Source organism: Notolepis coatsorum, assembly GCF_963971535.1.
Source record: "Notolepis coatsorum genome assembly, chromosome: 16".
NCBI lineage: Eukaryota > Metazoa > Chordata > Actinopteri > Aulopiformes > Paralepididae > Notolepis > Notolepis coatsorum.
In genome coordinates, this window is record NC_140180.1 from 18,329,477 (window position 1) to 18,344,697 (window position 15,221).

General features: G+C 42.1%; 1 protein-coding gene across 1 annotated transcript; it reads left to right on the top strand.

Moving 5' to 3' along the window:
- The first annotated feature begins 2,553 nt into the window (after positions 1–2,553).
- On the top strand, positions 2,554–14,926 carry zdhhc15b (zDHHC palmitoyltransferase 15b). The gene is made up of 11 exons (XM_084332302.1): positions 2,554–2,720; positions 3,166–3,192; positions 3,304–3,398; positions 3,552–3,672; positions 4,173–4,242; positions 8,740–8,772; positions 8,880–9,000; positions 9,819–9,951; positions 10,576–10,702; positions 14,238–14,353; positions 14,615–14,926. Exons 1-11 carry the CDS (start codon positions 2,603–2,605, stop codon positions 14,659–14,661), a joined length of 1,008 nt encoding a protein of 335 aa, XP_084188428.1. The 5' UTR covers positions 2,554–2,602; the 3' UTR covers positions 14,662–14,926.
- Positions 14,927–15,221: the final 295 nt, after the last annotated feature.

Below are 15,221 nucleotides of genomic sequence, written 5' to 3' on the forward strand. Positions count from 1 at the left end.
TTTCTACGGGGCATAATGACAACCATACTGTATGTGCTGTATATTTAAAAGCAATCAAAGAGCAGAGATAGGGACGTTTCCTAAGCAGAATCTTATAGATATATAAAATGCGACACATATCCCTCTAGTTAAAGAAAGCCATCTTACTTGTTCATATAAAATACAATGGTGAGTGAGACATTTATCTCCAGTGATAAAAATGGAGTGCGCTAGTGAGATAATGAATGCATGCTTTACTGGCAGATTGGATTGCTGCCATCATGCTGGTTTAGCCTAAAAGAGTTTGGACCAAGACCAAACGTATAGCCTTCATACAGCATACAGCATCAATCAATATCATCAAGTATCAAGTATTTTCACGCAAACATAATATTTATACAAAGGATTATAATAGCAACACATCTTGAATGTGTGTTTTGTACTTTTCATCAAACAATATAATCATGTTGTATTTATTAAAATAACCACTTGTAACATGTAAATGTATAATATTTTATTTGCTTTTCAGTTGTCTGCTATTTAAAAAAGAAAAAGTAATTATCATGGGGCGCCCAAGTGGCGAACCATGTAATGCGCTGCGTCGTGGCACGGCCGACCTGGGTTCGATTCCCGGACCCGGCGTCATTTGCCGAATGTCTTCCCCTGCTCTGTCTCCCGTTCTTCCTCTCTCTCTCTCTCTCTCTCTCTCTACTGGACTGCCCAGTAGTAAAAAGCGATAAACATCTAAAAAATACATCTTTAAAAAAAAAAGTTATTATCATTATTATCATCATCATCTCATCATCATCCGTGCATGTGCGTGCACGCGCTTCTGCTCAAATCTTTGGGTGCACGGAGTGCAACCCCGTCCCATGAAGAACGCATCCCTGACCCTAACCTTAACCAACTAACCCTAACCTTAACCAACTAACCCTAACATTAACCCTAATCCTAACCTTAACCCTAACCAACTAACCCTAACCCCAACCTTAACCCTAACCTTAACCAACTAACCCTAACCTTAACCAACTAACCCTAACCGTAACCTTAACCTTAACCAACTAACCCTAACCCCAACCTTAACCCTAACCATAACCAACTAACCCTAACCTTAATCAAGTAACCCTAACCTTAACCCTAACCTTAACCAACTAACCCTAACCCCAACCTTAACCCTAACCTTAACCAACTAACCCTAACCTTAACCCTAACCTTAACCAACTAACCCTAACCTTAACCAACTAACCCTAACCTTAACCAACTTCGAAAGAGAGCGACTTCGAAAGAGTCGCCAAGCAGACTCCAGAGAGTGGCCCGCTCAGCCGAACGCACAATTGGAGGGGGGCTTCCCACTCTCCAGGGCATTTACAACAAGCGGTGCATGGGCAAGGCTAAGAGAATTATCAAAGACTCTAGCCACCCAAACAACTGCCTCTTTGAACTGCTGCGGTCAGGCAAGCGATACCGGAGTCTCATGGCAAGCACAGAAAGACTCAGAAGAAGCTTCTATCCACAGGCCATCAGGATGCTCAACGAACAATAACACTATGTAACAACCATCAAATGCACTCACAGCACACACATCCACAGTTATTCCACACGCACACACTCACTTTATTAAACATACAACTCACTGCAGCACCCACTTTAACCACTTTAGTACACCTAAGCTGCTAAGCACACTTTATATTTAAGGATTTGCAATACAACCCATACTTCATTACACCTTACTGTAAATTATATTGTACCTAAATTGTACCTCATCCCACTTCTGCTTTGCACTGTATAGTATATTGTATGGTAACTCAGTTACTTCTACTCTACATAGAGCATTGTATGTATATACTGAACATTTGTGTCTACGTACTTTTATACTTGCTATACTTATTTTATTATCTATTTTTGTGGCCAATCAGATCGCGCAAACCGAACGCGGAAGTGAAACTCCGTTGGGGAAAATATACAGCCCCCCCCCCCATAGATATCTATAGAACACCTATGCCCCCCCCCCTCCTGGAGGCATAGATATCTATAGAACACTAGATAGCTTAAGGCGGAGTCACCAGCGTCACTGAACCGCCGCCATCTTGCTCCAGTTAGCCTTGAGTGAGAGTGAGTGAGCTGCACAGACAAAAATACTCATAACTCGCTGAAATATTGACGGATTTACAAACGGGTTGGTTTGCTATAAACATCAAAGATGTAGTTATGATACTGCATACTTATAATTTCATTTTTTTAAAGATGTTTTTTTTTTTACAAACTGCTTGAATCATAGCCACGTTAATAATGCTTGTAATAAACCAAACCGTTTGTAAATCCGTCAATATTTCAGCGAGTTATGAGTATTTTTGTCTGTGCAGCTCACTCACTCTCACTCAAGGCTAACTGGAGCAAGCTGGCGGCGGTTCAGTGACGTCGCTCTCCATTGGCCGGCAGCGCGGGCAAGCTATCTAGTGTTCTATATATATCTATGCCTGGAGGTGCTCAGGGTCATGGCTCTGGAGGTGCTGTGATTGTGAATCGCACCCAGATATAACAGATGGATAAATCCCAGGCAGTCAGTCAGGAAGAGTAGCCGAGCGCCGACGATGCCAGCAGTTTGACTTGATGGAGTAATAACATGGCTCTCTCCAGAGGTTTGAGATGCTGTCAACGGGTTTTCTCGTGGATCCCTGTGATTATAATAACGTCTGTGGCCCTGTGGTCATACTACGCCTATGTGTTTGAGCTATGTTTGTGTAAGTATTTTACAATTGTACCGTACGTTCTGATTTGGATCTCTCGTCGTTGCTATCTCTTCGACTGACGCACAGCAGTGTTGTTGACCAAGAATACATTATGCAGAATGATGCTAGCAAGCTGGACGGGGAAGTGTTTTTAGACTTTTTGTTTAGCTGTGGCGATTATAGACTGTGACACTGGTAATATATACGATTGTACTCTCAGAACGGTTATATTAGATATGTAGCTATCCCACACCGAGTCAGCCAGTCATCACATAGCCAGCCAGACAGTCGAGTAGCTAACGTCAGAACTAGGTAACTAGGTAACTAGCTAGCCAGTTTCGTTTTGTCATAATATATCATGTCGGTTCAGCTGCACTTTAACTAACAATCGTTCAAATGTATGGTAACAGACTCACTCATTCATGCTCTCTTTCTGTCAACTTTATTCTTTTTGTAGTCACACTTACCAACACGTTAGAAAAAGGTGAGTTCTCCTGTTCGGTGCATATTATTTGAGCACTGCTAGACAAGCTAATTTAATTCTGTTTCATGATATCAAGCGATGACTGATTATACTATTATGTGTCTTCTGCAGTGGCCTATCTACTGGTATTCCATGTCTGTTTTGTGATGTTCTCTTGGACATACTGGAAGTCCATCTTCACCACACCTGCACCGCCTTGCAAAAAGGTACCCCCCCTAGCCAGTAGCCATACATCTGTATTATTTACAATATCATCTTCAATATGATGATATATCATCCAGACAATCTTGGAACATCTCAGGAATATGATACAATTAGAAAATCGGTTGAGCTGACTACTGTCTCCTCGTTGCCCCCAGTTTCAACTGTCGTACTCCGACAAAGAGAGATACGAGTTGGAGGAGAGGCCAGACGCTCAGAGACAAATCCTGGTGGAGATTGCGAAGAAACTGCCAATCTTCACTCGAGCGTCTTCTGGAGGTAAATGGCTGCTGTCTGTAAAACAACATCCTATCTCTATGCTATTCTCCACAAGGATATGATGGTGTAATAATCATGCTGTATGCCATACTGCTCCCTACAGTACACATCTACCATAGCTGTGTGAACTGGTTAAGGTAGGCATCATCATTGGCATTGCTGTTGGCCTACTGCAAAGTCCACCATTATCACTAACATGCCCCCAAATGACAGCATTCCTCTCTCACCCTCTCTAGCTACACATCCCACAGGTCGTTGCACACGATCCCTGAAAACAAAGAAGCTAGGGCAATTAGCTCTGTGTGTGTGTGTGTGTGTGTGTGTATCTGCATGGGCATCACATCTCCACTGGTGTGATGTATCTCAAATGTATCTATTTCACTTGTGCTGATGGCTCAGACTAAGTTCTAGGCTGTGCTGTGGGAAGTAACGCAAAAAGGGGTAAGTTCGTCTCAAATGTCTGTCCTCTCGACTGACCATCCTCCTCTCTCGTCTCCCAGCTATCAGGTTCTGTGACCGTTGCCAGGTCCTGAAGCCTGACCGCTGTCACCACTGCTCCGTTTGTGAAACGTAAGTCAGTCCCCCTCCCCCCCAACCCTTTCAACTAGAGGAGATTGCCCCCAGGGGATGGAAGAGGATATTGCTGACTCGGGACTATCGTGATGATTAGAAGGTGTTGCTCAGAGCCGGGCTCTGTTTGAAATGAAAGCCCTGCGGTGTTCAATCAGAGCAGTGTTGGTGTTGTTATCTGAACAAAGAGACCGACATGAGGCTGATTTATAACATACTGCAGCTGTATTAGAAAATGTAGTGAGGAGGAGCTGCCATCTGGAATGCCAGAGGATACTGGGACGAGTGCAAAAGTGAGGATTTTGAGAGAAATATGCCTAATTAGGATCATTATTCAAAATGTATTTTTTTCCATTATATTATTATTCACATATGCTATATATACTGTATATTACACAAGACCTATAGTCTTAACAATGGCATAGGCAGCAGGCAATCAATGTAATAAAGCAGCTAATATTAAATAAGCTTGCTAACGGCCATATCCATATTAGCATGTGTAGCCTAAATATTGAGTAGCAAACATTCACTGACTACATTAGCAATGATAATCGTGATTAGCATGAGGCAATTTTTTATCTGCTTAGATTCTCAAAGAGGATGTGGCAAAGCTCCTGTGTGTTGCTGCTGAATATAGCTTGGTCTCTGGCATACAAAACAATTGTCCCATTTATTTCCATGAATGGAATGAATTCTCTTCATGGCATAGCTTTCTGGCTGGCTGGGCTAGCTGTTTCAGCATGTGATGTGGGTGAAATCATCATCTGCGATTGGTCTACTTTTATGGGGACAGACAGATATAGCGATACAAAGTCCCTCCCCTTCCGCTGGCCACCATAGGACCTTATTTAGGAAGAAATATGTACAGTAGTCAACTGCGAGAGACAAATTCCCATTTTAATTGTGCCATGAATTACACATGCTTAAATGTACTTTACCTGAATGCTAAATCTAAACACATTATATCATATATAAAGTTTAAACTAACTATATTTACAATTTGAAGTCAATAGCATCATAGTTTCCCTGCAACAAGACGGGTGATGGGAGATGGCGACACCCAAAGGTTTGCATTCTCGACCTCTCGTGTCTCTTATCAAGTCAAGTGTTACTTTATTAATCCCCTTGGGGAAATTCAACAGGTAGGATAATAATAGAACAAAGTGCAAGGAAGGTCGCATTCACACCAGAGCTGTTTGGTCCGCTTTAAACGCACCAGAGTCTGTTTCCTCGGATAGTTTGCTTGGTTTGGGGTAGTGTGAAAGCTCATTCAAACTCTAGTGCGGACCAAAAAAGCGAACTCTGGTCTGCCTGAAAACGTAGGTCTCGGTTCGCTTCCAAGTGAACCCTGGGTCAGTGATGCAGTGGTGATTTCATAAGTGGTTGCACGGTGTTTTAATGACATCACGTGCACGCATAAATGTTCCCTCGCGTGCGCACAGAACAGCTCCGATCAGCATTATGATTAGAATGATTATTATGCATAAATAGTAGGAAACATGTTTGTATAGGAAATTACTAGTTTTAGTTTAGTTTTTGTAAATATTGCCTATAGAGAAGCTGACAAGGTAGCAGGATGTAGCATTCAATATAAATAATTTATATTGTCAATGTCAACAGATATGGTTGAAAAACAAACAATGTTTTAAATGTAATTGTAGATACAATATTGTAGTTACAATTTCTTTAATTGAATTAACTTAAACTAGAAAAGTAAATACAAACTAAATTAACAATGTAACTTACAGTTTACAGAAGGACAGTTTCCTTCTGAAGCACAACTTAAGAAATGTCTCATCCTTCCAGTCGGGACCATTTGGTTCCACAGCTCAAGCAAACCCCCACCAATTGGTACAGGGCTTGTATTTTGGTTTTGCTCTTCTCGTTCTTTATTATGCTATTGTTATGCAAAGACAAGTATCTAGGTGAGTACCGGTACTTGGCGCACGACGAGTCGAGTGAAAGTTGTGAACGCATTTTTTTGTGCACGCGCGTGCTTCTGCTCAGAAAGGTGGTGGAACGGCGTGGTACCGCGTGGCATGAGCACTGCACCCCTGACCCTGGTGCATACTTTTGTGGTGTGAATGCTCATCGGACCAAACGCAAGACCAAATATAGGAAGTGACCCGATAAACTGTGCATCTTGAGTAGAAGGAAACAAAACAAACACTGCAGCGCGCACTGCAAAACAAGCACGCGTGGAACATGTCTCGTGGACAGACGTGGGCGAATGAGGAGGTAAAAGCCTTGATAGAAATATGGTCAGACGAGCTAATTAAACAGCTGCTTGTGGCCACTCACAAAAACAACGAGGTGTACAAGTTGTTTAGCGAGAGAATGATGGCAATGAGCTTCAATAGAACAATCGACCAATGTCACATCAAAGTAAAAAAACTGCGTCAGCATTTCAGCAATATATGAGAATAATGTGTGTGCGCTGGGCTGCTCCGGGGAATAATGTGGTATGTGTGTGCGCTGGGCTGGGCTGCTTCGTAGAATAATGTGGTGTACAGTATGTGTGTGTGCTGGGCTGCTTCGCAGAATAATGTGGTGTATGTGTGCGCTGGGCTGCTTCGCAGAATAATGTGGTGTATGTGTGTGCGCTGGGCTGCTTCGCAGAATAATGTGGTGTATGTGTGTGTGCTGGGCTGCTTCGCAGAATAATGTGGTGTGTGTGTGTGTATGCGCTGTAGAGCTGTCCCCGAAGCCTGTTTTTGGGATTCTATATATCCAATAGACGAGCGCCCTTTTCGATCGCGTGACATTGTTCAGAAAGTTTGGTGCACTTGACAAATTGCAGTGTGAAAGCAAACCGAACCAAATGAAGAATGCAACAAGGTTGCAACTTCACCCCCCCGAATCGCACAGAGTCCACCAAACTATATGTGAAAGCGACCTAATAATGATAGTAGTGATAACAGTATGCATTAGAGAACTAAGGGCAGTAGAACTCGAGAACTACAAGGAATGTCTGATCATTAAGTGTGTCCGACTCTCACCTAAACTGCACGGACCACAACGTATAACGTTCTGAGTTTGTTTTTATTTGTCACGACTCACTCACGTATAAAGTACATTACAGTAAAATGCTTGGTTCTGTATGAGCCCCTGAGTATGTGCTTTATACAGTACAAAAAAAAAGGAAAAGAATAAGTTGGGGTACCTTATGTATACTACACCTGTGTATACTGTATCCTTTACTTACTCATAGTATATATATCCTTTACTTGTTACTCATAGTATATATTCAGATTCTAAGGGCTAGATCCACAAAGAATGGATTGCACGGAGCAAGTTGCACCCTTACTTAAAATTCATTATGAATTGAAAATGGGGGACCCTGATGTAAACAAGACGAAAGTCTTTCTCTGGTCTGCATCCCCTTAACAATTGTGTGTATTGAGCCGTACTGTATTGTACCCATTCTGCAATCTGTTAATACAATTTTCATTCAATCAATCAATCTGCACGGTGATTGATTGAATGAAAATTTTATTAACAGATTGCAGAATGGGTACAATACAGTACGGCTCAATACACACAATTGTTAAGGGGATGCAGACCAGAGAAAGACTTTCGTCTTGTTTACATCAGGGTCCCCCATTTTCAATTCATAATGAATTTTAAGTAAGGGTGTAACTTGCTCCGTGCAATCCATTCTTTGTGGATCTAGCCCTAAGTGTTATTGACCATATTTATTGTAATGTCTAATATAACTGCTTATTTTTTTTACTTTTGTACTGTACTATAATTGTATTGCCTATATTTATGTCTTTCTACTATTACCATGCCCATACCTTCCCTCCCTGAATGGTGCCTGCATTTCCCCAAGGGGATCAATAAAGGAATATCTTATCTTATTACTTTGCATTACTCGAGTTCAACATCAGTATCCTGTTAAGATAAGGTGTTCCTTTATTGATCCCCTTGGGGAAATTTAGGATTGTGGGTATAACGAGGAGTGGTGAAAGGAGAGGTTACACAAACCAAACCAAACCAAGAGGAAATGTAGGCCTGTCCGGTGCCCTGACTAGGGCCATGTTGAATCAGGGAGAGACCTCAGAGTTTTAGTCCAAAGTAGAACACTGGAGCACATGGATTAAAGGCAATAAACATGTGTGCAGTAGAACCTAATGTATCCAAACCTCCTAAAACTAACCAGTTCAATGAATCAGTGGATTTTTTAAACATTTTTTAATTTCTTTTCTTCTTCCCCTGAATGTTGCATAATATCTAAACATATCATATAGAAACACATTTCCTGTCAAATATTACACTTGGAAAACATCTTTACAATTTTCATAGAATTGTGAAATAATAACTCAGAGGCTTATTTCCATTGCTTCTAATCAACAACCAAGTAAAATGAATTTGACAATTTTATATCAATTAATCTAAATGTGATATACATTTGAAACTGTTTTTGTGATAACAGCACTGTATTGAATGTGTAACAAACGATGTTTGAATTCTTATGTAAATTCTTGCATATTTCAGATGTGTCCTAAAGATGGACCACCACTGTCCATGGTGAGTAGCGACTTACAGTAGATCTACCTTCTCGTCGGAAGTAAAACCCAAGACAAAACGTGTACCGACCACTGTGTGTGTGTGTGTGTGTATTTGTCTATTTCCAGGGTGAACAACTGCGTGGGCTTCTACAACTACAAGTACTTCCTCCTCTTCCTCTCCTACTCCATGCTGTACTGTGTGTTCATCGCAGCGACAGTCTTTCAGTATTTCCTCAAGTATTGGGTGGTGAGTCTCACTTGGTCTTCACATGACTCACGCTCCTCCTATCCTGTGATTCAGTCAGATCATGCGATGAGAGAATGTGTATGTCATCAGTTCCATGGGTGACAAGACTTAAAGGAACACGCCAACTATTTGGGAAATTAGCTTATTTGCCATCTACCCTTTAATTAGACAAGCAGATACATATCCTTTTCTTCTCTGTGCATGCATTAGGCTTAGGGAACAGCCGCACCATTAGCCTAGCTTAGCGTCATTCACTGGAAGTAGGTGTGCCAGTGTAGCCTAGTTCCCAACAGTCACGAAATACACTCCAAATACAACCCCAAAACTTTCCTGTAAACATGTTGTGACCTGTGTATTTACCATGTGAATATATATTTTTTAATAAGACATTTTCGTTTTCTAAGCAGATATATACTCTGAATTTTTTTTTGCCGAACCACTGCTCCCTGGGCGCAGTGATTTCATCACCTCAAAAGCCCCGTTTTTCAGGAGCACATGGATTAACTACAACTTCTGGGTTTGTGTGGGAGTTGTATTTTGTGACTGTTGGGAACTAGGCTACACTGGCACACCTACTTCCAGTGAATGCCGCTAAGCTAGGCTAACTGTGCGGCTGTTCCCTAAGCCTAATGCTTGCACAGAGAAGAAAAGGGTGTATCTGCTTGTCTAACTCCAGGGTAGATGGAAAATAAGCTAATTTCCCAAAAAGTTGGCGTGTTCCTTTAAGGAAAGATCTACGTAGATCTTAGGCCTCTTCTCCTTTTTTAGTTCTCTTTCTTGGGTTACTGGTTCTCCTATTTCTCTGTCTCTTCTCCCAGGGGGAACTGCAAAACGTGCCCGCAAAGTTCCATGTCCTCTTCCTCATGTTTGTGGCGCTCATGTTCTTCGTCAGTCTCATGTTCCTCTTCGGCTACCACTGCTGGTTGGTGGCCAAGAACAGGTCCACGTTAGGTGAGGGATTATTATGTCTTTATTGGAATGCTCCTCCTTAGATTTAATTTAATTTCAAACCTTTATTTAAAGGTACGTCGAGTGTACGTACAGAAAAAAGGGCATAAAATCATAAGACAACAAGGTGAGAGAAAAGTAAGGATAACAATTAATTGTAAAGTGTATGGGTTTGTCTTTATAAAGTGATATCTAAAGGGGTGGGGTTTGTCTTTATAAAGTGATATTTAAAAGTGTGTGGGTTTGTCTTTATAAAGTGATATTTAAAAGGGGATTGAAGGGGTTTGTCTTTATAAAGTGATCTTTAAAAGGGTGTGGGTTTGTCTTTATAAAGTGATATTTAAAAGGGTGTGGGTTTGTCTTTATAAAGTGATATTTAAAGGGTGGGGGTTGTCTTTATAAAGTGATATTTAAAAGTGGGTGGGGTCTGTCTTTATAAAGTGATATTTAAAGGGTGGGGGTTGTCTTTATAAAGTGATATTTAAAAGTGGGTGGGGTCTGTCTTTATAAAGTGATATTTAAAAGTGGGTGGGGTTTGTCTTTATAAAGTGATATTTAAAAGGGGTGGGCTTATGAAATATAAAAGCACAACACATCTGACCCAGGTGTCTCATTCTCCTGTCTCAGAGGCCTTCTCAGCTCCAGTCTTTGTCGGCGGTCCAGACAGGAACGGTTTCAACGTGGGCCTTCGGAGGAACCTGAAGCAGGTGTTCGGAGAGGACAGGAGGCTATGGTTCATCCCCGTCTTCACCAGGTGAGCTGGACATCTGGGCATGTATACTAAACGAGTGCCATCTTCCATGGCTGTACATCACTAAGACTCTCTTCCACGCTCTTCCATGACTGTACATCACTAAGACTCTCTTCCATGGCTGTACATCACTAAGACTCTTCCATGGCTGTACATCACTAAGACTCTTCCATGGCTGTACATCACTAAGACTCTTCCATGCCTATTCACCATTAAGACTCTTCCATGGCTGTACATCACTAAGACTTCCATGGCTATACATCACTAAGACTCTACCATGGCTGTGTACACCAATACAACTATTCCATGGCTGTCCGTCACCTGAACTCAAGTACAAATGTACAGGCACTTTGCACAACAAGGGCTAGCACCAGCCACCATGCACTTTAAGGCAATATGCACTTTAAACTGGAACACTAAGCAATTTATTTTAGATACTGTAGCATTTTTTTCTTTTTAATTGTTTGTGTAAAACTTTTATTGTGGGGATTGTATTCTTGTGTTTTTATATTGTATGTTTTTAACAATGTCTGTTCTGTACTGTATGTGGCACCAAGACAAATCCCAAATCAACCGTGTTGAAATAGCAATAAAGTTTCTATCTACATCACTAAGACTCTTCCATGCCTATTCACCATTAAGACTCTTCCATGGCTGTACATCATTAAGACTCTCTTCCATGGCTGTACATCACACTAAGACTCTCTTACATGGCTATTCACCACTAAGACTCTCTTCCATGGCTGTACATCACTAAGACTCTCTTCAATGTCTTTTTATCCATTGTGGTGACTGTGCCTGCCTATTACAGTATGTGTTGTTCTGGGGACCATGATTGAATCAAGGAGACATAGGGCGGAATCCACAAAGGCTTCGTGCGACTTTTTCCGACGCAAAGCCGGTGCAAATAGCGCTGAAACCGTTTGCTATCCACAGGAGGCGCAACGGGTGAAATGAGGTGGTAACTGCGTTCAGCATTGCGTCCGGTGCAATTAGCGCGTATTTAAATGAGGTAATATGGGCATGTTCCCCTTCTATGCAAATGAGCCTCGTCCAAAAACGCTCCCAATCCACAAAGCCCGGCGCAAATTGCACCAAGCAGTTAACGCAACGCACCTACCGTCTTCACAGACATGGTGGTGACTAAGCGCAAAGCCCTAAGCCAGTGGTCGGCAATAGGCAGCCTGTGGGCCGAAATTGGCCCGCCAGCAATAATACCTGGCCCGTCAGATTATTTTGAGAAAATGATAATAAATAGATATTTTTTTTTCAGACCGACTAGGCTATATATGAACTCATTCAGTGCCAGCTATTACCCTCATCCCTGTAGTCAATGCGGCAGCTTTCCATTGCCTATTTTCACTGTGCGTCACAATGTTTGCAGAGCTCCCATGCAATCGTATTTATTATTTAAATATAATATTGTTATTTAACGTTGTCGGCTTTCCCAATGTTGTCAGCGTTATTGATTGATTTTTGCATCATGCTGCAACTTTTATTTGTGTTATGCATTGCTCTTGCTGATTGTTTTATTATGTATTCATTATATAAAGCACTTTGAACTGCAATCCTTGTATGAAAGGTGCTATATTATAAATAAAGATTATTATTATTGACTGCACTCGCGTTCCAATTGTACCACACTCATATGCTCCAGAATAAACTTTTAATTTATAATGTTTCGTCTGGTCCATGGAGTAGACGCTGGAAACACGGCCAATGAAAAGTTTATTCTGGAGTATATGATAATGCAGGTTCTATTATCTTAACTAAACATTAAATACAACTTTCTCACTCAAAATATTCGTAAATTAGAAAATATCTTCCGTATAAAGATTCAGCACTATGGACAGGTCTGCTCAAAATAATTTATTTATGGATGACAAACAAATGCAATGACGAAATAAACAAAATAAACACATTTGGCATCTCATATCCCAGTCTGAGTGCAGTTGGGATATCCAAACGTGGCACCCGTATTCCGATCCACACAATAATATTCACAGGGGTAGGTCTCCTCGTGGGACACAAGTTTCCAATGCATTGTCCTGTGGGATAATGCCCCCCGCAGTGATATTAATTGAGGGGCGGATTTGCGGTGATGGAGAAATAAATCAGAATCAGAAAGGTCTTTAAATGCCAAGTAGTTTTCACATACAAGGAATTTGCTTTGGTAGTTTTCGGTGCGACATTAGCGGCCAGCCATTAACATGGGAAACATGGTTAAATGCCAGGACCCACTTCAATGATACCGTTGTGAACGCATAATCTCTCTTAAATTATGGCTATGTGTCTAATCTGCCTGTCGTTTATCAATGACTTGTTTGCAGTCAACATTGTCGAAACGGATTGTTTTTTTATCGGTTCATTTCCGTTTTATAGCATTTTGAAAAGCCCTTGTTTTTCAGGAAAATATAGATTCCGTGATAAAAGGCATTTACTGGAATATTCTAGCATACACAAACGTTGACATTTTTCGGCCTATTTATGAATCGTTTTCAAATAAACGCTAGATTATCGATAGTATGTGTACTTATGCACGCTATAGAGGCAGGCTGAAAAATCGATTCTCTCATTTCCTCATCAGCGATCACAGCCACACACACACACGCACGCATAGGGAAAACGCTGATATATAGGTCAAAACAGCTCTGATTATCCTAAGACTGGTCAAATAAATTCCTTACCTGAGATCAGATGTTATCCAAAAAGATTATTCCAATTCCTGATCGCCATTCCAAATATCGATCACGCTTATTGATTAGTGTTGGGTCCTGTAAATACATAATCCACGCGTTTTCCGGGCTGGCGAGCACAATCGATCCTTCAGTTGGCTTGACGGAAAAGTAAAATGAGCATACTGGCCACCCCCCCTGCATCAGTGTAAAGTAATGGGGTGCAGTTACACAGGGAGAGACGATAGGGGGCGGTATCTTCCCAATTGAGCTCAGAGACTCTGCAGCACTAACCCGAGGCTCGATTGATGAAATATGAATTCAAATCGCCAATAAAAATGGGAGGGAGAGCTTCTGTCTGGGAAACAAACCGCACGCGAGGAAGCAGCAGTAGCACATACTCATTTACACACAACCTGGACCTCGCGGGGAAGCAGCAGTAGCACATACTCATTTACACACAACCTGGACCTCACGGGGAAGCAGTGGAGATAACTTTATGCTCTGTGTCCCTCCCTCTCTCCCTCCCTCTCTCTCTGGGCCAGTCGCAGACTTTGTGGATGACTGTCACTCAAAGTGCTTATGGGCGGAGCCAGGCCAACACAGCCTGAAATCCAAAGGGAGAAAAATGTGGCTTTTGAGTACTTGATTAGAAATATAAAACAATGAATTTTTTTGAAAAAAACATACAGATGTGTTCAATAGACTCACAGGAATTGTGTAAAGTTGCCCAAATAGTGCAAGGAATAGCAATGCATGTCCCCTTTAAAGAAATCCTTATCGTGTGAACAAAGGGATGAGAAAGGGAGGGTTTTGACACTGCTGCTCTTCCTCCTTCATTTTACTGCCATGTGTTTCAACAGCCAAGGGAATGGCCACTACTTCCCCTTGAAGAGTCTGAATGAGTCCCAGAACCCCTTACTAGCCAATGAGGAGATGTGGGAGGAGTCGGATGACGGGTCAGAGGATGGGAGCTTGGGTGAGTCACATTGTGTTGTTGTTGTTTTCTACGCTCACCTATCCTGTTTGTTGAGTCTCTTGCCATCTGCCGTTTGACGGCTCTCTGAATACAAATTCATTTTCAATACTTCGGGGGCTCCAAATGTCGCTCCCTACCGCCATCTGGTGGTTGGAGGCAAATGAACCTCTGTCTCTGGATACAATATCTTACCAGTGGAACAGCTTGAAAACAAGATACATTTGTCAAATGCTCAGCGGCATTCTTTTCTTGTCATTCCAGCTGGTGACCGGGACCCTTCCGTTACCATAGAGATGGAGGAGGAGTAGGAGGGAGGGGGGACGGCTCCACGCATGGGACTTGAGGACAGTGGTACAGAGGATGCGGATGAGTCTCTCCAAACACTGTGCCGTGAGGCTAAATGCATTCCGACGTTTTCTGGGACTTTCGGACACGCTGAAGAATTGAAAAATGAAGCCAAACGTGTGGATGAAACCGGACGTTCTTTTATTCGTCATCGCCACTTTCACCCTGGGGTTTCATTTAATGGAGGGAGAGAGAGAGACAGAAGGATGGACAACCAACAGCACCATGATGGTATCAGATTTGGGTGGGCGGGGATGGGGCGGGACGGGACTGTCAAAATATCGGTACACATAATCAAGAGAGACGGTGTCGTTGATTATGGGTCTTATGTTTTAAGCTCCGGTTCATCCGAGGGCTTTGGCCTCTGCAACTGTAAATTATTGTTAATAAGAGAAGACCGTCTGCCACCACTGTGCTCTATACTTATATCTTGCCGTCTGGCGTTGAGGCTAGTTAGTTTACAGCGCACACACGCTGGCTCACACCCTCCAGGGGCGGCGCCGTCGTCTGTGCAGGGCGGTGC

Excerpts from the sequence above, each read along its gene's own strand:
- zdhhc15b (XM_084332302.1), top strand. The coding sequence starts at position 2,603 with ATGGCTCTCTCCAGAGGTTTGAGATGCTGTCAACGGGTTTTCTCGTGG. Across the intron at positions 3,399-3,551 it reads CTGCACCGCCTTGCAAAAAG|TTTCAACTGTCGTACTCCGA; the intron begins GTACCCCCCCTA and ends CGTTGCCCCCAG. Across the intron at positions 4,243-8,739 it reads CACTGCTCCGTTTGTGAAAC|ATGTGTCCTAAAGATGGACC; the intron begins GTAAGTCAGTCC and ends TGCATATTTCAG.